Consider the following 26497-nt stretch of genomic DNA (forward strand, 5'->3'; position numbering starts at 1 on the left):
ATGTGTTTTGATAAATACTGTATGTAACTAACAAAGAAACCCCATGTTTCTGTTTACTTTTAAGGATGCTCAGCTCCAGCTTGATGAAGCTCTGCGAGCCAATGATGATATGAAGGAAAACAATGCTATTATTGAGAGACGCAACAACCTGCTTCAGGCTGAGGTAGAGGAACTCAGAGGTGCATTAGAGCAAACTGAACGAAGCCGTAAACTTGCTGAGCAAGAGCTGCTGGATGTTAGCGAGAGGGTGCAGCTGCTGCACTCACAGGTAGAATACGATCATTGCCTACATCTTATGCTTAAGCTAATTTCTTCCTGCTACTTTTATACTGATAATTGTGCAAAATTGATTTTATAAAAACAGAACACCAGCCTGATAAACCATAAGAAGAAACTGGAGGCAGATGCAGTCCAGCTTCAAACTGAGGTGGAGGAGGCAGTGCAGGAGTGCAGAAATGCTGAAGAGAAGGCCAAGAAGGCCATCACTGATGCTGCCATGATGGCAGAGGAGCTGAAGAAAGAGCAGGACACCAGCGCTCACCTGGAGCGTATGAAGAAGAACATGGAGCAAACCATCAAAGACCTGCAGCACCGTCTGGATGAAGCTGAGCAGATCGCCATGAAGGGAGGCAAGAAGCAGGTGCAGAAGCTCGAGGCCAGGGTAAATATGAGCCGTTTGTCCATTGAAAAGCCAAAATAAGTACTGTATTAGCTGAACCTGAATTAGTTTAACATTCAATTTTCTATGGCACCTTGCAGGTCAGGGAGCTCGAGAATGAAGTGGAAAGTGAACAGAAAAAAGCCAGTGATGCAATAAAAGGAGTAAGAAAGTATGAAAGACGTATCAAGGAACTTACCTATCAGGTAAAAATCTGCTTAGATCTCAAATAGTTTTATGCTTTGATAATTAAAAGTATAAAAAATTTAACATAAATACTGTACATTTTGTCTTCCTTCTTGTTCTGCTTTCTTTATCTTTTTCGATGTAGACTGAAGAAGACCGCAAGAATCTAGCACGCCTTCAAGATTTAGTGGACAAGCTTCAGCTTAAAGTCAAAACGTATAAGAAATCTGCAGAGGAGGCTGTAAGCAGATTTCATTTTAAACCACTCAGCACTGAGCAAAAGACCACCATCATTAGTTTGTATTTTGTTTCCAAGGAGCCAGACTTTGCTTTAAAAATTTCTTTGTGTATTTGAAGTTTCAATTTTTTGGTCCTTTTTTATTTTCAGTTGAGGATCTGATCATTTTCATGTTATTCTCAGGCAGCCTGTAACAAAACATTATTTGTTTCCATGAAAAAAGACAATAAGGGGTGGTCCACAATTTTCTACATTTTCACAAGTGTACAAAACAAACTCTTTTTGGAGACATTTTGCATGTGACTTTATGCATGTGTTTAAAAACATAATTACTGTAAACACAGTGCCACACAGGGGCTTGGAGAATTCAAAGGCGTATTTATTAAACAGCTGGTGTCAAAAAACGAGTCGCTACACATCAGCTTACTCTTAAAAGGCTCTGGTTGCAAGGACCTCCAGTGTGGTGAGGACTTGAACTGGTACCAGCAATGCACAGCTCCTGTGTGTGTTTTCACTGAATGAAGATGAAGCCTGTTAACTGTGCATAACCAAATTTGCCTGTTGTCCTGCGTTGTGTATACAGTGCATGTGCCATGCAGCAGAACGGCAACGTGTTGGTTATACAGGGCATATCAAAAGCCGTTCAACACTTTTCTCATTTTGAAAAGTGTACACCTGTCCCTGACACCCCCCCTACCACCCACCCCAGCTATGGTTAGTAGGCTTGTAAGGAATGTTGAAACTTGTGAACCACCCTCAACAGTTTGAAACATTAAAGGACCATTTCTTGAAGGAACGATATTGTCCTTGCCATTGCAAAGACTGTTGGACCATAGCTACATTATTATGGTATTAAAGTCTAGATCTGTTAGCACTCAGAGTATGTGTTAGGGATACCCTCAGCTACTACCATGACAAAGCTTAGATCAATATCTGTATTTTTTACTTATTTACCCTTTATTTATACAGGTAGCCTCAATGAGTCACGAGAACTCATTTTCAAGAGAGACCTGTTTTTGGGAACAGATGTGGGGATTAAGGGCCTATTCAGGGACCCAGAGTGGGGCAAATGAGGGTGGAGACAGGCGTGGGTGTTTAAACCTTCTCCACCCACATTTTGATGTTGACGGCACTGGGAGTTGAACCTGCGACTTTCTGATCACAGGTCCATCTTCTCTAACCTCTGCACCACCACTCCCCCTAAAATGACTAGAATGACTAAAAAATGATTGGGTGACAACCTTCTTTGTGTTAACTAAGATCAATAAGTTGTCATTCATCTTAAATTGGGTTGACTCTGAAAGTTAATAAATGGTAGATTTACATAAAATGTTTACTTTTTTGCAGATTTCATTAAAATCTGTCCAGTGGTTCCTGATGTATTTGGTAACAGTCATACAACACAATCACAAAGGTTTTTACATGACTGCCCACATTTAATGGTGACAAGCAAAGCTAACATATAATATTTTAACATTAACAAGGTGATTCCCAAAGAGCTGTTAATGGAATACTTGAGATTTAGTGGATGATGCTTTTCTCTGATGTCAAATCTTTACTAGATTTTTATTCGTATTTCAGGAGGAGCAGGCCAACAATAATCTCACCAAGTTCCGCAAGATTCAACACGAGCTCGATGAAGCTGAAGAGAGAGCTGACATCGCAGAGTCTCAGGTCAACAAGCTACGTGCTAAAAATCGTGATGTTGGGGCCAAGGTTCGTATGTGCACCCCTGAACAAATAAAAGACAAACGTGTCAGTGTAAAACAGAGGTTCACAAAGATTCAGCTTCAAATCCACAAAATAACTGTAGCAATAAAAGCATTGCTGATGAAGCAAAAATGATCCATGGACCAATAGTGATGATTATTGTGATATATTATTAACAACCATTTTTCCAATAAATTTGATTCATAAAAATATTTTCCATACAACTCCCGCTAGGTGTCTCTCTCAGACTGCAGTGGAGCCATGAACCATATTTTAGGTTAAGGTTTTTGGAATATTACTCCAAATGTAAAATGTGAACATTACTGCCAACCTTCTGATGACATCAGAGTCTAATAAACATTAGTTCTTTCCACAGCATTTCAGATGCTTGTTCTCTACAAGCTTGGTATTTATTCTTATACAGTGCCCCGAGATGACCTCTGTTGTGACTTGGCACTATATAAATAAACAGAATTGAACTGAAACTGAATTATTCTGAGTTTTCTTTCTTTTCTTACAGAAAGGACTTGATGAAGAATAAAGCTTCTTCAAAACCTTCTCTGTCTGAGACACCCGTTCTCTTCGTAGTGGTGCCTCCCTAAGCATGCTTTGTGATCAGTAGAATAAACTCATTGTGCATCTGAAACAGCTTCTTGAGTTTTTTGTTGGTAAAAGTTTATTGGTTCGCATAATTTATCTAAACTAAAGCAAAACAAAAAAGAGCTGGTAAATGGACTGTACTTATATAGAGCTTTTCTATCTTATCAAGATACTCAAAGCTCTTTACACAACAATCTGTGTCCTCATTCATCCATTCATACAGCACTCTACTAGATCTCTACAAAGAATAATCAGAGCTTTATCACATTCATACAGTGATGGGACACACATCTGAGGCAATGAGGGGTTCAGTCTTTTGCCCAGGGACACATTGGCATGTGACTGCTGGTGGATTCAAACCCCCAACTCTTGCAATGGAGGATGACTGCTCTAACCACTCAGCCACAACTGCCCAAAATAAAAAAAGAAAATTAAACTCATGAAATAAATGACATACTAAATACTTTGTAGCAATATCACACCAGGACAATATTAAAATAATATAATAACTGAAATTGCACATCTTATTTTTAAACACATCTAATATTTTGCTTACATATTAAGGTTTACCTCATTGTCCTAGGTTTGTTCCAAGAGGGTAACTATTTGCAAAAGATATGACAAATTTTAACTATAATTGTGTGAATAAAGACAAAATCATTTGAGCTTATTATTTTCAATGGTAAACGATAGCTGGCTAAACAAAACAGTAAAATCTGTGAACATTTTATGTGATGAGAGTCTGTGATGGAACTAAATTCAAAGCAGTCTGCTCCTCAGATAAATCATATGCACTTATTTTTATATATGAATGTTTCTGTTCAGGGCCCTGAGATGACTTCTGTTGTGATTTGGTGCTGTATAAATAAACTGAGTTGAATTGAATTTATCTTTAATTTGGATGAAATGGGACCAGAGCTGTAAAAAATAACCCTTAGTTAAAAGGCTAAACAACAATTCTATTGTTTTTGCCACATAACGTTATTGTTTTAGTGTGTGACTGACTTTTACTACAATTAAACCTTTATGCATCCATTTATGTTTCACCCACGCTGTCTAATTTGGTGTTATGGGACAGCACAGGACCAACACAGAGAAAATTATAACACCTGCACATCTAAGGTCAATACTGAGCCTTTTTCAGTCTTTTTTTATTTCCAGAAATGTTCAAAGTTTAAACAAAACTGTAAATAGTTCATTAAACATAAATAAATTAATACAATAAAAATACTAAGATGGTTTTCATAGAACAATGTGACTTCCACAGCAAGATACAAATGTCTTTACTGAAAAAAACCCTGAATAATGTTCATTTAAGAAAATGTGAATGGTCTTGAAACTGAGGAAAATCAACATGCAGGTGTTTCAGTTGAATGTGGTTATAACCCTGCTCACACATTTAAACATAATCTAGTTATTATTTGTTCATGAACTCGTCTAGTTTAGGCAGCTTTCCCTACAAGCCTTTAATGAACAAACTTTTCATTAAAACCAGGTATTTAACATTTAAACCTGTAGCATTATAAACTTAGTAACACTTGTATATCTGCAGAAATATATATACACATACACAAAAAGAGGAAAGTAACATTTCAGTTGTATGCACCTATGTGTTGCATTACTTCTGTAAATGAAACTAAAAGCCTCCATCAATGAGGACTTGATAACATATATTCTTGTTAGTTGTTTGAGTTTGCTAAAAATGATTTCAGATAAAATTGCAGATATAAATGTATAAATATCAGCTTGAAAAATATCCTAACTACTACGCTTATGCACGGAGCATCTTTGTAGTCAGATAAGAAAAGACCCACTGACTCACAGCACAAGCAGACCTGACAGCAGAGGGAGTCTGACAGCAGGTAATCTGGACTTGTGGCGCCACCATGTCCACCAGGAGGGACCTCATCAGTTCTTGCAAAATCATTTTTCCAATCAAAAATAGAGTTTTGAATTACAATTTAAGAAATTACATTTAAATAAACAGTACCTTCGTATAATTTCATGATGTTTTGGCCCTTTCCAGAGAGGACAAGGCGTGTTCTGGTTGAGTCCATGCAAGTAGGTCCAGAGTCTAAATGACTGAAGCAAAGACAACAGTGTGAACCATCAGCTCCCCTTAGAAGTGACCTTTCACAACAATAAATAACAAATTCTACCAATAGCTCTGCTGGCTCCGATTTCTCAACTTAAGTGGAGCAAGGTGCCTCACACCTTCCCTTGGGAACTCATGTGACTGTAAAAGTCAAAGACACAAAGACTGTGGACAGCTGAGAATGAGACCTTCAATGGTCCAACAAGTGTTCTCTTCTGGAGCCTGGAATAGACAAAGGGATAAGTAAAGTGGATAAAAAACAAGTTGAAAGGCAAGCAGGGACAGGGCCTCATGGAATAAGATGTGATGCAAATGGTGACGACAGAGGTTTTAATAGAAATTCGAGGTATAGTTTTTGAAAGTCTTACTATAGCTTGGTTTAAATCTAGCCAGACCAAGAAAACTGTCTTGTTTAAACTCCTCCACAAATTAAAAGTACTTTCACACTTATTTCCTTTATTCTCATGCTTTCATGTTCATGTATGAACTGCGTAAGTTTCCTAGATCTGAGTTTAATTCAAAATAATGCACATCCTCCAACATTAGTGCATATATTGTAGTATACCTTTGTTTTCTCATGGGTTTATCACCTGTTGCTGCTGGTCAAATAAGAAAAAAACTGTCCTGACAACCTATGCCACAAGCTGTCCCCAAGCTATCCTCTGAACCACCAAGCCCTCAAAGGCAGCCAGCAGGAATTTCACAAGTTATCTTTGTGCTCAAGAATAAAGAGAAGAAACAATGCCATGTCAACAGGAGCAGACCAAGGGCACTCGCTGCATGTCACTTCTGACAGAGGCCTGGAGGATAGGTCACAACTATTTAAATATTTGTCAATACCCTCAGTTTTGTAGATTTCAGTTTAAAACATACATTTTATTCCACGCCAACAGAAAAAAATCTGGTGTAATTATACATTATACGTGTTAGGAAGTACAGGTTGCAAATAAATTTTTTTTTTACGGTAACTGTTACAAACACATGTCTTAAATATAAGTGCAGGAAAAACTTAGCTTGCACACATTTATGATCTTCAATTTTAAGTCCCCAATTATTTTACCCATTTAGCAACTTTCAGTTCAAAAATGATTAAAAAAAAGGCAATATTTTAGCAAACATATCCACAAACATTTAAAAAAATCAGAAACAGTCTACTGTCATAATTTTACTGTACACATAATTTACATACATAAAACTCAGTTGTAGCAAGAACTGACAGTCTGTCTGTGTTGATAATTCATAAACTCACAGCAATAAAAGCCTTTTAGAAACAAATACATTTCAAAGTAGTTTTTGAGAAACATTTATTTTATAAATATAAAAAGAACAGCCAAATAAAAAAAAATACCCCCCCCCCCCCCATTGTTTCTTGACTGCTGAGGGGAATTAAGGCTTTTTGTTATTGCTTATTAGAAGATTATGCTTCAATATAAGATTCAAAATACATAAAGTATCACTATTAATAATAGTTTAATTAGATTTTAGTTGTTATATGCACTTTGTTTTATTTATATGTAAAAGAAAGACCTCAAAATGTCAGATCCCTTTAACAAAAACCTGGAGACAAAAGAAATAATATTGTTCCATTATCAATATTTCTGAGTATGAAAGTTTGACCTTTGAATAAATACTTTAGAGAAAGTGTTACCTCAGTTCCATGCTGTGGCTCTTTATATTAGGCACTGTCTACTTTAATACGAACTCGAGTTCGACACCACTGTCGTTGCGTTGTTTCCTTTTCTTTAGCTGCAGTAGACATTGAAAGTGCAAAGGGCTGGATTAAAGGTGGAGACCTAACTCTGAGCAGTGGTGAGTGATAATAAAAGGGTTCCACTACTGCGACCTTGGCCGTGTCTTGTCTCTTTGCATACAACAGCTGCAGCTCTTTATTCTTCCTCTTGATTTGTATTCACTGGATGGGCTAATGTTGAACCTTGGATCTTGAAATGCCTGAGGTCATTTGTTTAAGCTGTGGTGAGCTGCTTTATTTAGTTTGAGTGCAAAGTTCACTTTCTTACAATAAAAATTAAGTATTAAGACAAGTGTATTTTTTGAAAATGAATGGTCATTACCTTAAAGAAATATACTTTAAAGTTTAGTCAATTAAGGAGTTAAACTACTATACATAGAAGCTTTAATACAATTGCAAGATGACATTAATTCAGTTTTAGTAACAACTCTAAAAAGATTCATTACCATTAGATTATCATTATCTAAAAGTCACCGGGAGCGATGAGACTGATATGATAGACAGCAGACTGCCCCTGACCCCCCCCCCCCCAACCAACACACACACACACACACACCTACAGCCATCCCCTTTCTTTGTCATGTTCACACTGGTGTATTAGTCTTTTGTTCAAGGTGAGAGCAACAAATAGAAGCACTGGGCTTGGCCCAATTTGGAGAATGCATTTTGTGACGAACAAACTGGATGCCATTTCTCTGATATTCATACCCATATTTGGGCGACTTACAGTCTTTATTAAAGGAGAGGAAGCCTGGTGTTAGCCACTGGATCCATCACTTCACTTCACAAGGTTGGGTGTAAAAGGTAAGAAATGGGTGAGAACGCAAGTTCTAAAAATAATGTCTTTTGTGACCCACCATTAGTAGAAGGTCACTCCAGTTGTTTTATATGGCTTTTTACTTAGTGCTTCTTAAACAAATTGTAATATAATCTGTCTTGTGCTTTGCTTTTATATTTTAATCTAAACAGCAAGGATTCAGATTTGGATTGAAAACAACTCAGGTAAACACACAACAACACTTTTAGACGACAACACAGCTCAATTTTTTAACAATAAGCACATTTTTATGTTTCTATTGACATGTGCATGACAGTAGATGAAACTTTAGAGTCACAATGATTTATGCTAAATTTTTACTTTAACTAAATTAAAACAGATAAAGTTACGGTTGTTTTGTTTGCAGTATACACAGACAATATATGTTATAAATAAACTCAAATATTTTGATTTTAAAACAAGATACTTATTTGCTTATTATAGAGGTTTAAAATATATGTCCATTTTCATTTGGGTTTTGCATGTGTGCAAAAATTAAATAAAAAAATCATAGTTGATAATAATGTTTTCTTTTCCAAAGGTTGAATCATGGGAGATGCTGTCATGGCAGAGTTTGGACCTGCTGCTCCTTTTTTAAGGAAATCAGACAAGGAGCGCCTGGAGGCCCAGACTCGTCCATTTGACATGAAGAAAGAATGTTTTGTGCCTGACCCTGAAGTTGAGTACGTGAAAGCATCTGTAACCAGTCGTGATGGTGACAAAGTCACTGCTGAGACTGAATTTGGAAAGGTATATTATCACTTAGCAGTTCCGTTTCACTGAATTTGAAAACTCTTGACATTCTGTGTGAGATGTATCACTCTTTTTCCAGACCGTCACTGTGAAGGAGTGTGATGTACACCCTCAGAACCCACCCAAGTTTGATAAAATTGAAGACATGGCGATGTTCACATTCCTCCATGAGCCAGCTGTGCTGTTTAACCTCAAAGAGCGCTACGCAGCATGGATGATCTACGTGAGTTAGAGAGCCAGTTTACTTTTCATTATTAGTGAACTACCTTAGCTTCTGAAATCATTATCCTCTCTTGACATGGCAGACCTACTCCGGGCTGTTCTGTGTGACTGTCAACCCCTACAAGTGGCTGCCAGTCTACAACCAAGAGGTGGTTGTTGCCTACAGAGGAAAGAAGAGGAGTGAAGCTCCTCCTCACATCTTCTCCATCTCTGATAATGCCTACCAGTACATGCTGGCAGGTACATAAATCACTTTAGATCTTCATCTTCAAATTATTTTTGATGATGCTGTAATTTGTCTTTTGTTTATTATATATTCTTGATGACAGACAGGGAAAACCAGTCAATCCTTATCACGTAAGTTACTGTTAGCAAATCCCTTTTCAGCAGTCATAAATCATTGATCGTAGCCTAAAACCTTCTGTGTATCTTCTACTCAGCGGAGAATCTGGAGCTGGAAAGACTGTCAACACCAAGCGTGTCATTCAGTACTTTGCCAGCATTGCTGCTGTCCCCAGTGGAGGGAAGAAAGATGCTGCTGCTGAGAAGAAGGTTTGCTGTACCTTTGTTTCATACAATCACAGAACAAATACATTGTATTATATTGTAAATCCAGAATTACTTTATTCTTTAAGCTTCTTTAAACTTGTAAGCATGTCAGACATTGTGTCTTTGTTTAACATCAGGGCACCCTGGAGGATCAAATCATTCAGGCTAACCCTGCTCTGGAGGCCTTTGGTAATGCCAAGACCATCAGGAATGACAACTCCTCCAGATTTGTGAGTAACTGTGGACCTGCAAAAAAAGTTTCTTTATTATCAACAAAACAATGAAAAATGATATTTTTTTCCGTTAATGAAAACAAATGTTAATTCATCTATTTTTAGGGTAAATTCATCCGAATTCACTTTGACAACAGAGGAAAGCTGGCCTCTGCTGACATCGAGACTTGTAAGTAAAACTACATGCAACATCTGAGTAAGTTCTATTTTGTGCTGTGTTTGGTAGAGAGCTCTCTCCACAGTTTAAGAAGCAAGATTCATCACCAGTCAGCATTCCTGTTCATTGTGTGACTAGGCCTGTCGCAATAACCAATAAATCAATTAACCGCATGATAAATGAAAATTATCAAGCTCATTTACATTTATCAGCTTTATCGTTTCTTCGTGTCTCTCTTTCTACTGAAGACACTGGATGACAAAAGGCTCAACTCCATTGCTCTTCACTGACCCCTCCCTTTCTCTTTTCTCTTTAAAACCAGTTTTAACCATCCAAAATCGCAGTTTTGGATCGTTAAAAGCAGCTAAGCTGAGAAGCTAAGCTACGATCTAAGCTAACAGGCCGACCTCGGGGAAAAAACATCCGTCTTGTCAAAGCTCCAAAATTTACGGTTGAAACTGGAGACCCCATAGCACACCCATGTTTCTGCCTTTGCGGCTGCACCAAGTAGAATTCCTCTGGTGGAGATGATCACAGCCACAGAATCAGCCATCCGCAACAACAAAATGAAAGAGGGTGAAGCAGAACAGCTCAGAATCAAAGTTTCATCCTGCCTCAGCAATGCCAAACCACAGGGGGTCTCCAGTTTCTCCTATTGTTGCCAACCTGTACATGGAGGAGGTAGAAAAGAGAGCCTTGACGTCCTTTTCAGGGACACCACCAAGTCATTGGTTCAGGTATGTTGACGACACCTGGGTTAAAATTAAATCTCAGGAAGTCCAACATTTTACTGACCAAATCAACTCTGTGGATAAATACATCAAGTTCACACGAGAAGATGAAAAAAATGGCAAGTTGGCTTTCTTGGACTGTGAGGTCTCAGTCTCTGATAGAGGACATTTGCAAACCGAGGTGTACAAAAAACCCACCCACACAGACCAGTATTTGCAGTTTGACTCCCATCACCCTTTGGAGCACAAGTTAGGAGTCATCAGGACTCTGTATCACAGAGCAGACAGCGTCCCCACTAACTCAGGAGCCAGGCAGAAGGAGAAATCCTACACAAAACAGGCTCTAGAGCAATGTGGATATCCTAACTGGGCCTTCCTGAAAGCAGAGAAGAAACCCAAACAGGACTCCAGTCAGCCATCAGGTGAAAAGGAGGAACCCAGACCCAGACCAGTGGTCATTCCGTATGTTGAGGGAGTATCAGAGAAACTGAGACGTTTATTTTCTAAACATAACGTCCCAGTGGCTTTTAAACCCCAAAATACATTACGGCAAAGACTGGTTCATCCCAAAGATCCAGTCCCCCGGCACAAACAGAGTAATGTTGTGTATGCTGTTCAGTGTCAGGAGGGTGATCAGTCTTACATCGGGGAAACTAAACAGCCACTGGCCAAAAGGATGGCCCAGCACAGAAGATCAACATCATCAGGCCAGGACTCTGCGGTCTACACTCATCTCCAGGCCAGCGGTCACTCTTTCAGGGATGAAAATGTTCACATCCTGGACAGAGAGGAACGATGGTTTGAGAGAGGAGTAAAGGAGGCCATCTTTGTGAAAAGAAATCGTCCATCGTTAAACAGGGGTGGAGGCCTCCGGGTTCAACTGTCCCCCTCTTACAATGCTGTGATTGCTAGTATCACTCAGCCTCCTGTGAATAGTAAACAGCCATCAGTGTGCTAATGATCCATTGTTAGGCTGATGGTCCTTCTTGAGCATGTGATCAGCTGGTTTTGGTTGTCAGCAGCAAAACTGGTTGATCCACTCTGAGAAGGTGCTATTTAAGAGACTGAGCTGAATACAGCTCCTCAGACTGAGGAAGTCTCTTGGATGAGAGACGAAACGTTTCTATATTTTTTTGCTTTGTTTTGGTTTTTTTTGAATGTCCAGAGGACCAGACTGAACTTTTTTGGACTAATTACAAAATGTGAGGCCTTACAAGAAACTGCTAAATTGATTAGACTCATTTGTGCCAAATGTTGCTGTGGAGAACCTGTTTAAATATGTTTGATTTGTCTAGTCACATCAAATGTGATCACAAACCAACAAAAGATTATTTTGCACAGAAAGACACTAAGATATTTTGCATTGTACCTAAAACAGATCTTCTGGAAAAATCACGTGTGACCTACCAGCTCAAAGCTGAGAGGGACTACCACATTTTCTACCAGATCTTGTCTCAAGTAAAGCCTGAACTACTGGGTAAGTGAATGAGTCAAAAAAAGAAACAACTTTTTTATTAAAAACCTCAGACATTGTGTAACCAATATTTTATCTAATTCTAGAGATGCTGCTCATCACCAACAACCCCTACGACTACGCCTTCATCTCCCAAGGAGAGACAACAGTAGCCTCCATTAATGACTCTGAAGAACTGATGGCCACTGATGTGAGTTACATCTTGAAATCAAAACTAACAAACGATGTTCAGTCAACCATATTCTGAAGCTAAACAAAAATGAAAGGAGCATTGACTGATTTCACTTAGGATGCCTTTGATGTGCTGGGCTTCATTCAAGAAGAGAAGAACAGTATTTACAAAATGACTGGTGCCATTATGCACTTTGGTAACATGAAGTTTAAGCAGAAGCAGCGAGAGGAGCAGGCAGAGGCTGATGGAACTGAAGGTAAGAGAAGATGTTCCATGTATGCTGTTACTACTGTTAGTAGTAGATGCTTAGGATTAGGAATTACCTTATGTAATCCATTACAGTACTATGAACAGGTAAGTTTGAGACTCTTATTATTAAATTACAGTTAAATTGCAAGCACAACAATGGATACAGTAAACAAGTGGGTCCAGTTTAAGTAGAAACAACATTAAAATTTGTTTTAGATATTGCAGTACTGGAATTACAGAGAAAGTAAGTTTTTTATAACCTTTAAATAAATTGTTGAAGATCTGGCTTTTAAAATGCATTTGTTAAAAAGAAACAATAGAATCAAATTTAAATAAATGAGCTGGACACTGTAAGGCTCAATGTAACTGTGTCATCTATATTCATTTGTACTTCGACAGCAAGAAAGTAATTGACGACTAAATATGGTGATTTTAAAACAGTCTAAAGAGTAAATTTATAGGGTCTGGTAAAGTTGAAACTCTCATTCCAGTTCTCTACAGGTTTCTCTTGTAAATCAGTCCTTGATGCTCAATGAGATTAATCTATATAAATAAAGGTTGAATGAATTGTACACTATAAGCAAGAATCTACTTCAGATTCTAAAACTTGTTTTGCTTTATGCCTTTTTCATTAATTTTGCACTTTGTATTTATTTTCTGTTTATATTTTTTGGTAACTAGCAACAATGCTTTCTTATGTTTTGCACAGACCTTACCTGCATTACATTAAGTACCTGTGTCTTTGTGTACATATATTTTCTTACTTAGATGCTGACAAAGTTGCTTATCTGATGGGCCTGAACTCTGCCGACCTCATCAAAGGTCTCTGTCACCCAAGAGTCAAAGTAGGAAATGAATGGGTCACCAAGGGACAAAATGTTGCCCAGGTAATGCCAGGCAGAATGATGTGAGTACTTTAGTATATTATAGTGTATGAAGCTAAATTTTAACGATGTTGCTAATTATTTCCTTGGTAAGGTGTACTATGCTGTTGGTGCACTGTCTAAGGCAGTGTATGAGAAGATGTTTCTGTGGATGGTGGTGAGGATCAATCAGTCCCTGGACACCAAGCAGCCACGCCAGTACTTCATTGGTGTGCTGGACATTGCTGGATTTGAGATCTTTGATGTGAGCATCAGTTGTTCCTGTTTCTATACATCTTTACTTTCCAAAACACTTTGTTTTAAACTAATAAGGAATAGAAAAATCATCTTTGTACTAACAAACCCAACAAATCATACTTTGCCTACTCTCCAGTTCAACACGTTTGAGCAGCTGTGCATCAACTTCACCAATGAAAAACTGCAACAGTTTTTCAACCACCACATGTTTGTACTGGAGCAGGAAGAGTACAAGAAAGAGGGAATTGAATGGGAATTTATTGATTTTGGGATGGATCTGCAGGCCTGTATTGACCTGATTGAAAAGGTAATTTGTTCAAGATATTTTATTGTTAATACTTTAATTTTATTACTTCATTCACTAAAATATTGATTTGCTTTTTTTGTTTAAACTGTCATCAGCCCATGGGTATCATGTCCATCCTTGAAGAGGAGTGCATGTTTCCCAAAGCCACTGACACCACATTTAAAGCTAAGCTTTATGACAACCACCTGGGAAAATCAAACAACTTCCAGAAGCCTAGAGTCATTAAAGGAAAACCAGAAGCCCATTTCTCCCTGGTTCACTATGCTGGAACTGTTGATTATAATATCAACAACTGGCTGGTGAAGAACAAAGATCCTCTGAATGAGACGGTTGTTGGACTTTTTCAGAAGTCAACTGTTAAGCTTTTATCTTTGCTCTTCGCTGGCTATGCAGGATCTGAATCAGGTATGTGGACACTTGCTCTTAAAAATAGGGTGTAAAACATAAACACTGTTACCACAACATCACTATTATCATTTAGACACGGTTTGTGGGTCTAAAGAGTCCTTAACAACAATTTCTAATGACAAATTTTTGTCATGCCTATTTAGGTCAGGATTCTGGTGGAAAGAAAGGTGGTACCAAAAAGAAAGGCTCTTCTTTCCAAACTGTATCTGCCCTGCACAGGGTAAGTATGTTTTATAATTTTAAATAATACATTTAAAAATATATCTAGCTAAAATATTTAATATATTCAACTATAAGAAAAAGAAGAACAACAACAACAATACTACAACAACTAATAATAATAATAATAATAAGCCATGATATATATTGTGTCATTTGTGCTGTATATCCAGGAAAACCTGAACAAGCTGATGACCAACTTGAGGTCAACCCACCCTCACTTTGTGCGCTGCATCATCCCCAACGAGACCAAGACTCCTGGGGCCATGGAGAACCCTCTGGTGATGCACCAGCTGCGCTGTAACGGTGTGCTGGAAGGCATCAGGATCTGCAGGAAGGGATTCCCCAACAGGATCCTCTATGGAGATTTCAAGCAGAGGTTAGTCCTTAATGAGCAATCACATAATAAAATACAAAAACAACAACAATGCAATACATTTCATGTACTTCTGTTAAAGATATCGTATTCTGAATCCAAATGCCATTCCTGAGGGTCAGTTCATTGACAACAAAAAGGCTGCTGAAAAGTTGTTGGGTTCATTGGATATAGACCATAACCAGTACAAACTAGGACACACTAAGGTGAGAGTCTCTATTATCAATTAATAATGTAATTTGGGCAATGTACAGATACTAATAAATCATTTTGTGTTTACCAATAAAAAGGTGTTCTTCAAGGCTGGACTTCTGGGTCAACTCGAAGAGATGAGAGATGATCGATTAGCACTAATCATCACTGGCATCCAAGCTCGCTCAAGAGGTCTTTTGGCGAGAGTTGAATTTCAGAAGATTGTTGAACGCAGGTAAATTCTGAAATTCAAGAACTTTGTCAGTACTATAATTGATATTATATTCATGTAGACTAATTTCACAAAATACAACTTTGATGGTACACAGAGATGCACTACTAGTGATCCAGTGGAACATCCGTGCCTTCATGGGAGTCAAGAATTGGCCCTGGATGAAGATGTACTTTAAAATCAAACCACTGCTGAAATCAGCAGAGACAGAGAAGGAAATGGCCAACATGAAAGAAGAGTTTACCAAACTGAAGGAAGCCTACGCAAAATCTGAGGCTCGTAGAAAAGAACTAGAGGAAAAAATGGTCTCTCTCCTTCAAGAGAAGAATGACCTGCAGCTCCAAGTCCAGACTGTATGTTACCATTTCTAACTTAAACTGCCATTATTAAATTAAATGAAATAAAATGACACTGTATAGCATATTTGTTTATTTTAATACTAGGAGCAAGATAATCTTTCGGATGCTGAAGAACGATGTGAGGGGTTGATAAAGAGCAAAATTCAGATAGAAGCAAAAATCAAAGAGCTTACAGAACGTCTGGAAGACGAGGAGGAAATGAACGCTGAGTTAACTGGCAAAAAGAGGAAGTTGGAGGATGAGTGTTCTGAGTTAAAGAAGGACATTGATGACTTAGAGCTAACTCTGGCAAAAGTGGAGAAAGAAAAGCATGCTACTGAGAACAAGGTTGGTAAATAAAATAAAATCAAAGATTCTTCTCAAAGTATGAGTTGAATTTCTCATCCAAGATCAGAGGTGTAATTTTGTTCTGCCTCTCTAACAGGTAAAAAATCTGACAGAGGAGATGGCTGCTTTGGATGAAATCATTGCCAAGCTGACCAAGGAAAAGAAAGCCTTACAGGAAGCTCATCAACAAACACTGGACGACCTGCAGAGTGAGGAAGACAAAGTCAACACTCTGACCAAGGCCAAAGCAAAGCTGGAGCAGCAAGTGGATGATGTAAGATGCTTTAAAATTATCCATTTTTAAGTTAATTTGTCCAGAAAAAAAGCTAAATACTCTTATTAGAAATGGGATTTTGATTTTACCAGCTTGAAGGCTCATTGGAGCAAGAGAAGAAAATACGTATGGACCTAGAGAGAGCAAAACGGAAGCTTGAAGGAGACCTAAAACTGGCTCAAGAAAGTGTCATGGACCTGGAAAATGACAAACAGCAACTCGAAGAGAGGCTGAAAAAGTAATATTTGTCAAGAGTAAAAACAATCATTTGACCACAAGTTTCGTTTTATTGATTTTGGATTTATTACATTTAATTCCATGTATTATCATCCACAGGAAAGACTTTGAAATCAGTCAACTCAATGGCAAAATAGAGGATGAACAAACTATAAGTGCTCAACTCCAGAAAAAACTCAAGGAGCTGCAGGTAAAACTGAGACATGTCTGCCTGTTTGGTCTTTCTGTATCTCCTAGTGTTTCTCTATTCCTTGTGTTTCTGCTCCTATACACACCTGACCCAAATCCCAATCAATCAAGGTGTTTCCACTTAATCTCATTAGTATCTGTATTTAGTCTGTGTTGTCACGCACCTGATATCCGGGTATTATCCGTTTTACAGTTTAATAGTTCTGTTTCTGCTCTGCTTCATCTTCCTTCACGTAAATATTTGCTGCCCCGTCAGCACTTTATTTTGTTATTTGTAAAACAAAACAATTATTATTTTACTCCTGAGTTCTCCTGCCTCTGCCTGCATGAGGGTTCAAACCATAAATGACAGATCATGACAGAATGCCCGGATCAAAACAAAACCCAGCAGGCTGTAGGTTCCTCATGGAGCCCACCTCTGAAAACCATCAGCGGCTCCGCAAGGTAACCCACACTTATATCGACAGTGTGGCCTCCTCCAGTGATCTCTGGGAGAAGATGGTGGTCACAGAGGACTTCATTAACGAGTGCACTGTCAGATGATATGAGCAACTCACCGGAAATGTGAGAGTTGTTTGAGTAAGTATGGATGAAGAAACTTGTGCTGAAGTCCCTCCTCCTACTGCTTGTCTCCAGCCAGCCTGATCCTTCTCCTGACTTGTCTGCAGGAGAGAATTCCTCCACAGACCGCACTTCTCGCCGCCGACGTTAGAAGGGCCAGTGACAGAACTAGTCCGGGTCCGCTGAACCCCAGCTGCTCTCTCCACTCGAGTCTCCTCAGACGCACAAGGAAGAGGTGGAGAGCCCTCGCTCACCAGGAGAGCAATAGAGGTCTCATTCAGCTGTGGAGCTGAGCCCAGCCAAACCTCCAGTGGGTCCCGAGTCTCCAGAGGTCCTCACGTCTCCAGAGGTCCTCAAGTCTCCAGAGGTCCTCATGTCTCCAGAGGTCCTCACGTCCTGAAGCAGCACCACCTCCTGCAGTCACTGAAGTAGCCCTGCCTCTTCAGCTTATGAAGCAGCTGAGTTAGCTTCAACCAACATAGCCGCCGAGCTAACCTCAGTCAATAAAGCAGTCGAGCCAGTCTCAGTTAACGAAGTAACCGATCCCATCTTCCTGTGTCTGCACAGGGTTCAGTCATGAGTTTCACACTAAAGTGTGTCTGTGGGCATCAGTGAGGACGACCCACACTCCTATGTCTTTGTGGTCATCAGAAACAATGACCTGTTTCCTCTGTGCCTCTCCGTGGGCATCAGAGATGACGACCTCTCCCTGGTTTCCATGCCAGCTAGTGACTCTCTGGTTTCCACGCCATCTACAGACTCACAAGTCTCATAGCCTGCTGTTGATCTGCTGGTCTCATCACCTGCTGTTGATCTTATGGCCTCATCGTTTACTGCAGGTCCTTCCTCTGACTTGCAAGCTGCAGTCTGCTCAATGAATTTGTCTCTGCCTGCGGTTCTCATCACTGGTTTTCTGGCAGCCGCAGCCTTTCTAGTGGCCTCTTCGCCTGCCACCGTGGTCTCCCCAGTGGTCTCCCAGGTGGTATCTTCGCCTCTCCTCTGCCCAAGTCAAAGAGGGTCCAGGCGGACACCACCCGTGGAAAAAAAAAGGACTGTCTCCTGGCAGCCTGCCAGAAAGCCTGCCCCAACCTAGATAGTCTACCGACTGTCAACCTGGGCACTTGTCCCACTCTGGATGGTCTCCACCTGAAATATTGGGCATGGGTGTTCCTCCTTTGATATTATTGTTCCAAGGTTCCTACCTGCGAGCTTTTATTTTTTCATCCTTAGTCCTTATGTTTCCTTCCTTGTGAACTTCATCCTGTTTCCTCCCCCCTCCCACCCAAGTTATGTGAGGTCTTCCTTTGAGGATGCCGTGTGCCATCACTGGGGAGTGGAGGGTATAAGATGTGTCAGCCTGTCCTGTCTTTTTGCATCTCCTAGTGTTTCTCTATTCCTAGTATTTCTATTCCAATGCACACCAGATCGAATCCCAATAACTCAAGGTATTTCCACTTCGTCTCATTAGTATCTGTATTTAATCTGTGTCTTGTCACTCCCGTGATAACCAGGTATTATCCTTTTCATGGTTTCATGGTTCTGTTTCTGCTCTGCTTCACATAAATTTTTGCTGCCCTGTCAGCACTTGTGTTATTTGTAAGATAACAATTATTTTACTCCAGAGTTCTCCTGCCTCTGCTTGCATGTGGGTTCAAACCAAACATCTAGATTCATGACATAAACATCACAGGAGAATATATGGACAAAAAACTACATCTAAATAATTAAGATTAATAAACTGTATATGAAGTGTTTATTTAAATATGTGATAGGCACGCATTGAAGAACTGGAGGAAGAGCTCGAAGCAGAGCGAGCTGCTCGAGCCAAGGTGGAGAAGCAGAGAGCAGACTTGGCCCGAGAGCTGGAGGAGATCAGTGAGAGGCTGGAGGAGGCTGGAGGAGCCACAGCCGCACAGATCGAGATGAACAAGAAGAGGGAGGCAGAGCTCCAGAAACTACGTAGAGACCTCGAAGAGGCCACTCTGCATCATGAAGCTACTACCGCTACACTCAGGAAGAAACAAGCTGACACTGTTGCTGACCTGGGAGAGCAGATCGACAACCTGCAGAGGGTCAAGCAGAAACTGGAGAAGGAGAAGAGTGAGTTCAAATTAGAGCTCGATGATGTGGTCTCCAATATGGAACAAATTGTCAAGGCTAAGGTAAATGCTTTTTATGAACAAAGCTTATATTATTATTAATGTTTGATTAGCATCTTTGTGCGGGTCAATATTTAAATAAAATATGTTTGTTTTTCCAGAACAATTTGGAGAAAATGTGTAGGTCTCTGGAGGACCAGCTGAATGAATACAAAACAAAAGCAGATGAGGGACAACGCACCATCAATGACTTCACCATGCAGAAAGCAAAGCTTCAAACTGAAAATGGTATACACCTCCTTTCAAAAGTATATATCGTGAAAAATATATAAAACCTTAATAATTTCCTGATGAAAATTAGGTGAACTTACAAGAATGCTGGAGGAAAAGGATTCCCTGGTGTCTCAACTCACCAGAGGAAAACAGTCCTATACCCAACAAGTTGAAGATCTCAAAAGACAACTAGAGGAGGAAATTAAGGTAACAAACAATAAGTAAGGTTACATCAACAAGAACTGTAAGTTCATGCTTGCAAAATAATATGATCTGGTTTCTGTTCAGGCCAAGAATGCATTAGCCCACGCTGTGCAGTCTGCTCGCCACGACTGTGATCTCCTCAGAGAGCAGTATGAGGAGGAGCAGGAGGCCAAGGCTGAACTGCAGCGAGGCATGTCCAAGGCCAACTCTGAGGTGGCTCAGTGGAGAACCAAGTATGAAACTGATGCCATACAAAGGACCGAGGAACTAGAAGAAGCAAAGTGAGTCCACCATGTTTAACCTTAGCAAGTCAGTGAACTTTAAACACATCTAATGCTGAATAAATTGTCCTATTCTCTAGAAAGAAGCTGGCTCAGCGTCTGCAGGAGGCTGAGGAGGCTGTTGAAGCTGTGAATGCTAAATGTTCCTCTCTGGAGAAGACCAAACACAGGCTGCAAAATGAGATTGAAGATCTCATGGTGGATGTGGAGAGGTCTAATGCAGCTGCTGCTGCTCTGGACAAGAAGCAAAGAAACTTTGACAAGGTTCAAAATCAGTGCATGATGTTTAATTTTGCCACAGATTTAAGCTAAATCCTTTCTCTGAAATGTCCCCTCTTCTCTTCTCTGTCAGGTCCTGTCAGAGTGGAAACAGAAGTACGAAGAGTCTCAATCAGAGTTGGAGAGCTCGCAGAAGGAAGCCCGGTCTCTGAGCACTGAGCTCTTCAAACTTAAAAACTCCTACGAAGAGTCTCTTGAGCATTTGGAGACCATGAAGAGGGAGAACAAAAACTTACAAGGTCAGTCAGCGATTCTTTCAGTCATCTCATAAATAAGTTTCCTGTAGAGTAAAATTGATAAATATTGCAATTTTTGGCATTTAGAGGAAATTGCTGACTTGACTGAACAAATTGGTGAGGGTGGAAAGAGTATTCATGAACTTGAGAAGATTCGAAAGCAGGTGGAGCAAGAAAAGTCAGAGATTCAGACAGCTCTGGAGGAAGCTGAGGTGAGCTGCTAAGTCTACTTTTGAAAAATAAACACATTTAAGCAGTTGAGGATAATTAGCATCCTTTTAACTTTTTTTTAAGGCCTCACTGGAGCACGAGGAAGGGAAAATTCTCAGAGTCCAGCTTGAACTGAACCAAATAAAGGCTGACTTTGAGCGTAAGCTGTCTGAGAAAGATGAAGAAATGGAGCAAGCTAAGAGAAACCAGCAGAGAATTGTGGACACTCTTCAGAGCTCTCTTGAGGCTGAAACTCGCAGCAGGAATGAAGCTCTCCGTTTGAAAAAGAAGATGGAGGGAGACCTCAACGAGATGGAGATCCAGCTTAGCCAAGCCAACAGGCAGGCAGCCGAGGCTCAGAAACAACTCAAGGCTGTTCATGCACATCTTAAGGTTAGATAATAGATTAAAAAATAAACATGTGTTTTGATAAATACTGTATGTAACTAACAAAGAAACCCCATGTTTCTGTTTACTTTTAAGGATGCTCAGCTCCAGCTTGATGAAGCTCTGCGAGCCAATGATGATATGAAGGAAAACAATGCTATTATTGAGAGACGCAACAACCTGCTTCAGGCTGAGGTAGAGGAACTCAGAGGTGCATTAGAGCAAACTGAACGAAGCCGTAAACTTGCTGAGCAAGAGCTGCTGGATGTTAGCGAGAGGGTGCAGCTGCTGCACTCACAGGTAGAATACGATCATTGCCTACATCTTATGCTTAAGCTAATTTCTTCCTGCTACTTTTATACTGATAATTGTGCAAAATTGATTTTATAAAAACAGAACACCAGCCTGATAAACCATAAGAAGAAACTGGAGGCAGATGCAGTCCAGCTTCAAACTGAGGTGGAGGAGGCAGTGCAGGAGTGCAGAAATGCTGAAGAGAAGGCCAAGAAGGCCATCACTGATGCTGCCATGATGGCAGAGGAGCTGAAGAAAGAGCAGGACACCAGCGCTCACCTGGAGCGTATGAAGAAGAACATGGAGCAAACCATCAAAGACCTGCAGCACCGTCTGGATGAAGCTGAGCAGATCGCCATGAAGGGAGGCAAGAAGCAGGTGCAGAAGCTCGAGGCCAGGGTAAATATGAGCCGTTTGTCCATTGAAAAGCCAAAATAAGTACTGTATTAGCTGAACCTGAATTAGTTTAACATTCAATTTTCTATGGCACCTTGCAGGTCAGGGAGCTCGAGAATGAAGTGGAAAGTGAACAGAAAAAAGCCAGTGATGCAATAAAAGGAGTAAGAAAGTATGAAAGACGTATCAAGGAACTTACCTATCAGGTAAAAATCTGCTTAGATCTCAAATAGTTTTATGCTTTGATAATTAAAAGTATAAAAAATTTAACATAAATACTGTACATTTTGTCTTCCTTCTTGTTCTGCTTTCTTTATCTTTTTCGATGTAGACTGAAGAAGACCGCAAGAATCTAGCACGCCTTCAAGATTTAGTGGACAAGCTTCAGCTTAAAGTCAAAACGTATAAGAAATCTGCAGAGGAGGCTGTAAGCAGATTTCATTTTAAACCACTCAGCACTGAGCAAAAGACCACCATCATTAGTTTGTATTTTGTTTCCAAGGAGCCAGACTTTGCTTTAAAAATTTCTTTGTGTATTTGAAGTTTCAATTTTTTGGTCCTTTTTTATTTTCAGTTGAGGATCTGATCATTTTCATGTTATTCTCAGGCAGCCTGTAACAAAACATTATTTGTTTCCATGAAAAAAGACAATAAGGGGTGGTCCACAATTTTCTACATTTTCACAAGTGTACAAAACAAACTCTTTTTGGAGACATTTTGCATGTGACTTTATGCATGTGTTTAAAAACATAATTACTGTAAACACAGTGCCACACAGGGGCTTGGAGAATTCAAAGGCGTATTTATTAAACAGCTGGTGTCAAAAAACGAGTCGCTACACATCAGCTTACTCTTAAAAGGCTCTGGTTGCAAGGACCTCCAGTGTGGTGAGGACTTGAACTGGTACCAGCAATGCACAGCTCCTGTGTGTGTTTTCACTGAATGAAGATGAAGCCTGTTAACTGTGCATAACCAAATTTGCCTGTTGTCCTGCGTTGTGTATACAGTGCATGTGCCATGCAGCAGAACGGCAACGTGTTGGTTATACAGGGCATATCAAAAGCCGTTCAACACTTTTCTCATTTTGAAAAGTGTACACCTGTCCCTGACACCCCCCCTACCACCCACCCCAGCTATGGTTAGTAGGCTTGTAAGGAATGTTGAAACTTGTGAACCACCCTCAACAGTTTGAAACATTAAAGGACCATTTCTTGAAGGAACGATATTGTCCTTGCCATTGCAAAGACTGTTGGACCATAGCTACATTATTATGGTATTAAAGTCTAGATCTGTTAGCACTCAGAGTATGTGTTAGGGATACCCTCAGCTACTACCATGACAAAGCTTAGATCAATATCTGTATTTTTTACTTATTTACCCTTTATTTATACAGGTAGCCTCAATGAGTCACGAGAACTCATTTTCAAGAGAGACCTGTTTTTGGGAACAGATGTGGGGATTAAGGGCCTATTCAGGGACCCAGAGTGGGGCAAATGAGGGTGGAGACAGGCGTGGGTGTTTAAACCTTCTCCACCCACATTTTGATGTTGACGGCACTGGGAGTTGAACCTGCGACTTTCTGATCACAGGTCCATCTTCTCTAACCTCTGCACCACCACTCCCCCTAAAATGACTAGAATGACTAAAAAATGATTGGGTGACAACCTTCTTTGTGTTAACTAAGATCAATAAGTTGTCATTCATCTTAAATTGGGTTGACTCTGAAAGTTAATAAATGGTAGATTTACATAAAATGTTTACTTTTTTGCAGATTTCATTAAAATCTGTCCAGTGGTTCCTGATGTATTTGGTAACAGTCATACAACACAATCACAAAGGTTTTTACATGACTGCCCACATTTAATGGTGACAAGCAAAGCTAACATATAATATTTTAACATTAACAAGGTGATTCCCAAAGAGCTGTTAATGGAATACTTGAGATTTAGTGGATGATGCTTTTCTCTGATGTCAAATCTTTACTAGATTTTTATTCGTATTTCAGGAGGAGCAGGCCAACAATAATCTCACCAAGTTCCGCAAGATTCAACACGAGCTCGATGAAGCTGAAGAGAGAGCTGACATCGCAGAGTCTCAGGTCAACAAGCTACGTGCTAAAAATCGTGATGTTGGGGCCAAGGTTCGTATGTGCACCCCTGAACAAATAAAAGACAAACGTGTCAGTGTAAAACAGAGGTTCACAAAGATTCAGCTTCAAATCCACAAAATAACTGTAGCAATAAAAGCATTGCTGATGAAGCAAAAATGATCCATGGACCAATAGTGATGATTATTGTGATATATTATTAACAACCATTTTTCCAATAAATTTGATTCATAAAAATATTTTCCATACAACTCCCGCTAGGTGTCTCTCTCAGACTGCAGTGGAGCCATGAACCATATTTTAGGTTAAGGTTTTTGGAATATTACTCCAAATGTAAAATGTGAACATTACTGCCAACCTTCTGATGACATCAGAGTCTAATAAACATTAGTTCTTTCCACAGCATTTCAGATGCTTGTTCTCTACAAGCTTGGTATTTATTCTTATACAGTGCCCCGAGATGACCTCTGTTGTGACTTGGCACTATATAAATAAACAGAATTGAACTGAAACTGAATTATTCTGAGTTTTCTTTCTTTTCTTACAGAAAGGACTTGATGAAGAATAAAGCTTCTTCAAAACCTTCTCTGTCTGAGACACCCGTTCTCTTCGTAGTGGTGCCTCCCTAAGCATGCTTTGTGATCAGTAGAATAAACTCATTGTGCATCTGAAACAGCTTCTTGAGTTTTTTGTTGGTAAAAGTTTATTGGTTCGCATAATTTATCTAAACTAAAGCAAAACAAAAAAGAGCTGGTAAATGGACTGTACTTATATAGAGCTTTTCTATCTTATCAAGATACTCAAAGCTCTTTACACAACAATCTGTGTCCTCATTCATCCATTCATACAGCACTCTACTAGATCTCTACAAAGAATAATCAGAGCTTTATCACATTCATACAGTGATGGGACACACATCTGAGGCAATGAGGGGTTCAGTCTTTTGCCCAGGGACACATTGGCATGTGACTGCTGGTGGATTCAAACCCCCAACTCTTGCAATGGAGGATGACTGCTCTAACCACTCAGCCACAACTGCCCAAAATAAAAAAAGAAAATTAAACTCATGAAATAAATGACATACTAAATACTTTGTAGCAATATCACACCAGGACAATATTAAAATAATATAATAACTGAAATTGCACATCTTATTTTTAAACACATCTAATATTTTGCTTACATATTAAGGTTTACCTCATTGTCCTAGGTTTGTTCCAAGAGGGTAACTATTTGCAAAAGATATGACAAATTTTAACTATAATTGTGTGAATAAAGACAAAATCATTTGAGCTTATTATTTTCAATGGTAAACGATAGCTGGCTAAACAAAACAGTAAAATCTGTGAACATTTTATGTGATGAGAGTCTGTGATGGAACTAAATTCAAAGCAGTCTGCTCCTCAGATAAATCATATGCACTTATTTTTATATATGAATGTTTCTGTTCAGGGCCCTGAGATGACTTCTGTTGTGATTTGGTGCTGTATAAATAAACTGAGTTGAATTGAATTTATCTTTAATTTGGATGAAATGGGACCAGAGCTGTAAAAAATAACCCTTAGTTAAAAGGCTAAACAACAATTCTATTGTTTTTGCCACATAACGTTATTGTTTTAGTGTGTGACTGACTTTTACTACAATTAAACCTTTATGCATCCATTTATGTTTCACCCACGCTGTCTAATTTGGTGTTATGGGACAGCACAGGACCAACACAGAGAAAATTATAACACCTGCACATCTAAGGTCAATACTGAGCCTTTTTCAGTCTTTTTTTATTTCCAGAAATGTTCAAAGTTTAAACAAAACTGTAAATAGTTCATTAAACATAAATAAATTAATACAATAAAAATACTAAGATGGTTTTCATAGAACAATGTGACTTCCACAGCAAGATACAAATGTCTTTACTGAAAAAAACCCTGAATAATGTTCATTTAAGAAAATGTGAATGGTCTTGAAACTGAGGAAAATCAACATGCAGGTGTTTCAGTTGAATGTGGTTATAACCCTGCTCACACATTTAAACATAATCTAGTTATTATTTGTTCATGAACTCGTCTAGTTTAGGCAGCTTTCCCTACAAGCCTTTAATGAACAAACTTTTCATTAAAACCAGGTATTTAACATTTAAACCTGTAGCATTATAAACTTAGTAACACTTGTATATCTGCAGAAATATATATACACATACACAAAAAGAGGAAAGTAACATTTCAGTTGTATGCACCTATGTGTTGCATTACTTCTGTAAATGAAACTAAAAGCCTCCATCAATGAGGACTTGATAACATATATTCTTGTTAGTTGTTTGAGTTTGCTAAAAATGATT

At 39.2% G+C, this 26497-nt stretch overlaps 2 protein-coding genes across 2 annotated transcripts in view; both read left to right on the plus strand.

Moving 5' to 3' along the window:
• The first annotated feature begins 43 nt into the window (after positions 1-43).
• On the plus strand, positions 44-3333 carry LOC119414921 (myosin-7). The gene is made up of 6 exons (XM_037682039.1): positions 44-268; positions 365-661; positions 760-864; positions 990-1085; positions 2664-2798; positions 3313-3333. The coding sequence occupies exons 1-6, from the start codon at positions 44-46 to the stop codon at positions 3331-3333; spliced, it is 879 nt and encodes a 292-aa protein (XP_037537967.1).
• Positions 3334-8000: 4667 nt separating this feature from the next.
• The window catches only part of LOC119415000 (myosin-7), a 31679-nt gene continuing 13182 nt past the window's right edge, over positions 8001-26497 (plus strand). Inside the window, exons 1-34 of the mRNA XM_037682124.1 lie at positions 8001-8041; positions 8207-8239; positions 8596-8804; positions 8887-9030; positions 9113-9269; positions 9359-9386; positions 9470-9581; positions 9716-9808; positions 9917-9980; positions 12078-12176; positions 12260-12363; positions 12463-12601; positions 13363-13481; positions 13573-13722; positions 13852-14022; positions 14118-14427; positions 14574-14650; positions 14823-15028; positions 15108-15231; positions 15316-15452; positions 15547-15802; positions 15893-16135; positions 16233-16409; positions 16502-16647; positions 16746-16836; positions 19169-19558; positions 19657-19783; positions 19857-19975; positions 20057-20253; positions 20334-20517; positions 20606-20771; positions 20856-20980; positions 21063-21371; positions 21462-21665. Coding sequence (XP_037538052.1) covers positions 8604-8804; positions 8887-9030; positions 9113-9269; positions 9359-9386; positions 9470-9581; positions 9716-9808; positions 9917-9980; positions 12078-12176; positions 12260-12363; positions 12463-12601; positions 13363-13481; positions 13573-13722; positions 13852-14022; positions 14118-14427; positions 14574-14650; positions 14823-15028; positions 15108-15231; positions 15316-15452; positions 15547-15802; positions 15893-16135; positions 16233-16409; positions 16502-16647; positions 16746-16836; positions 19169-19558; positions 19657-19783; positions 19857-19975; positions 20057-20253; positions 20334-20517; positions 20606-20771; positions 20856-20980; positions 21063-21371; positions 21462-21665 — 5169 coding nt within the window. The 5' untranslated portion in view covers positions 8001-8041; positions 8207-8239; positions 8596-8603. The remainder of the gene's footprint in view (positions 8042-8206; positions 8240-8595; positions 8805-8886; positions 9031-9112; positions 9270-9358; positions 9387-9469; positions 9582-9715; positions 9809-9916; positions 9981-12077; positions 12177-12259; positions 12364-12462; positions 12602-13362; positions 13482-13572; positions 13723-13851; positions 14023-14117; positions 14428-14573; positions 14651-14822; positions 15029-15107; positions 15232-15315; positions 15453-15546; positions 15803-15892; positions 16136-16232; positions 16410-16501; positions 16648-16745; positions 16837-19168; positions 19559-19656; positions 19784-19856; positions 19976-20056; positions 20254-20333; positions 20518-20605; positions 20772-20855; positions 20981-21062; positions 21372-21461; positions 21666-26497) is intronic.

The sequence above is a fragment of the Nematolebias whitei genome, chromosome 9 (assembly GCF_014905685.2).
Source record: "Nematolebias whitei isolate Nwh7 chromosome 9, NemWhi1, whole genome shotgun sequence".
In the NCBI taxonomy this organism is placed as follows: domain Eukaryota; kingdom Metazoa; phylum Chordata; class Actinopteri; order Cyprinodontiformes; family Rivulidae; genus Nematolebias; species Nematolebias whitei.

What these genes read in the sequence shown, in the direction of transcription:
- LOC119414921 (XM_037682039.1), top strand. Translation starts at nt 44, where the DNA reads ATGTTTCTGTTTACTTTTAAGGATGCTCAGCTCCAGCTTGATGAAGCT. An exon ending in TGCAGAAGCTCGAGGCCAGG is followed by an intron (nt 662 to 759) that starts GTAAATATGAGC and finishes GGCACCTTGCAG; the next exon opens with GTCAGGGAGCTCGAGAATGA. An exon ending in TCAAGGAACTTACCTATCAG is followed by an intron (nt 865 to 989) that starts GTAAAAATCTGC and finishes TTTTCGATGTAG; the next exon opens with ACTGAAGAAGACCGCAAGAA.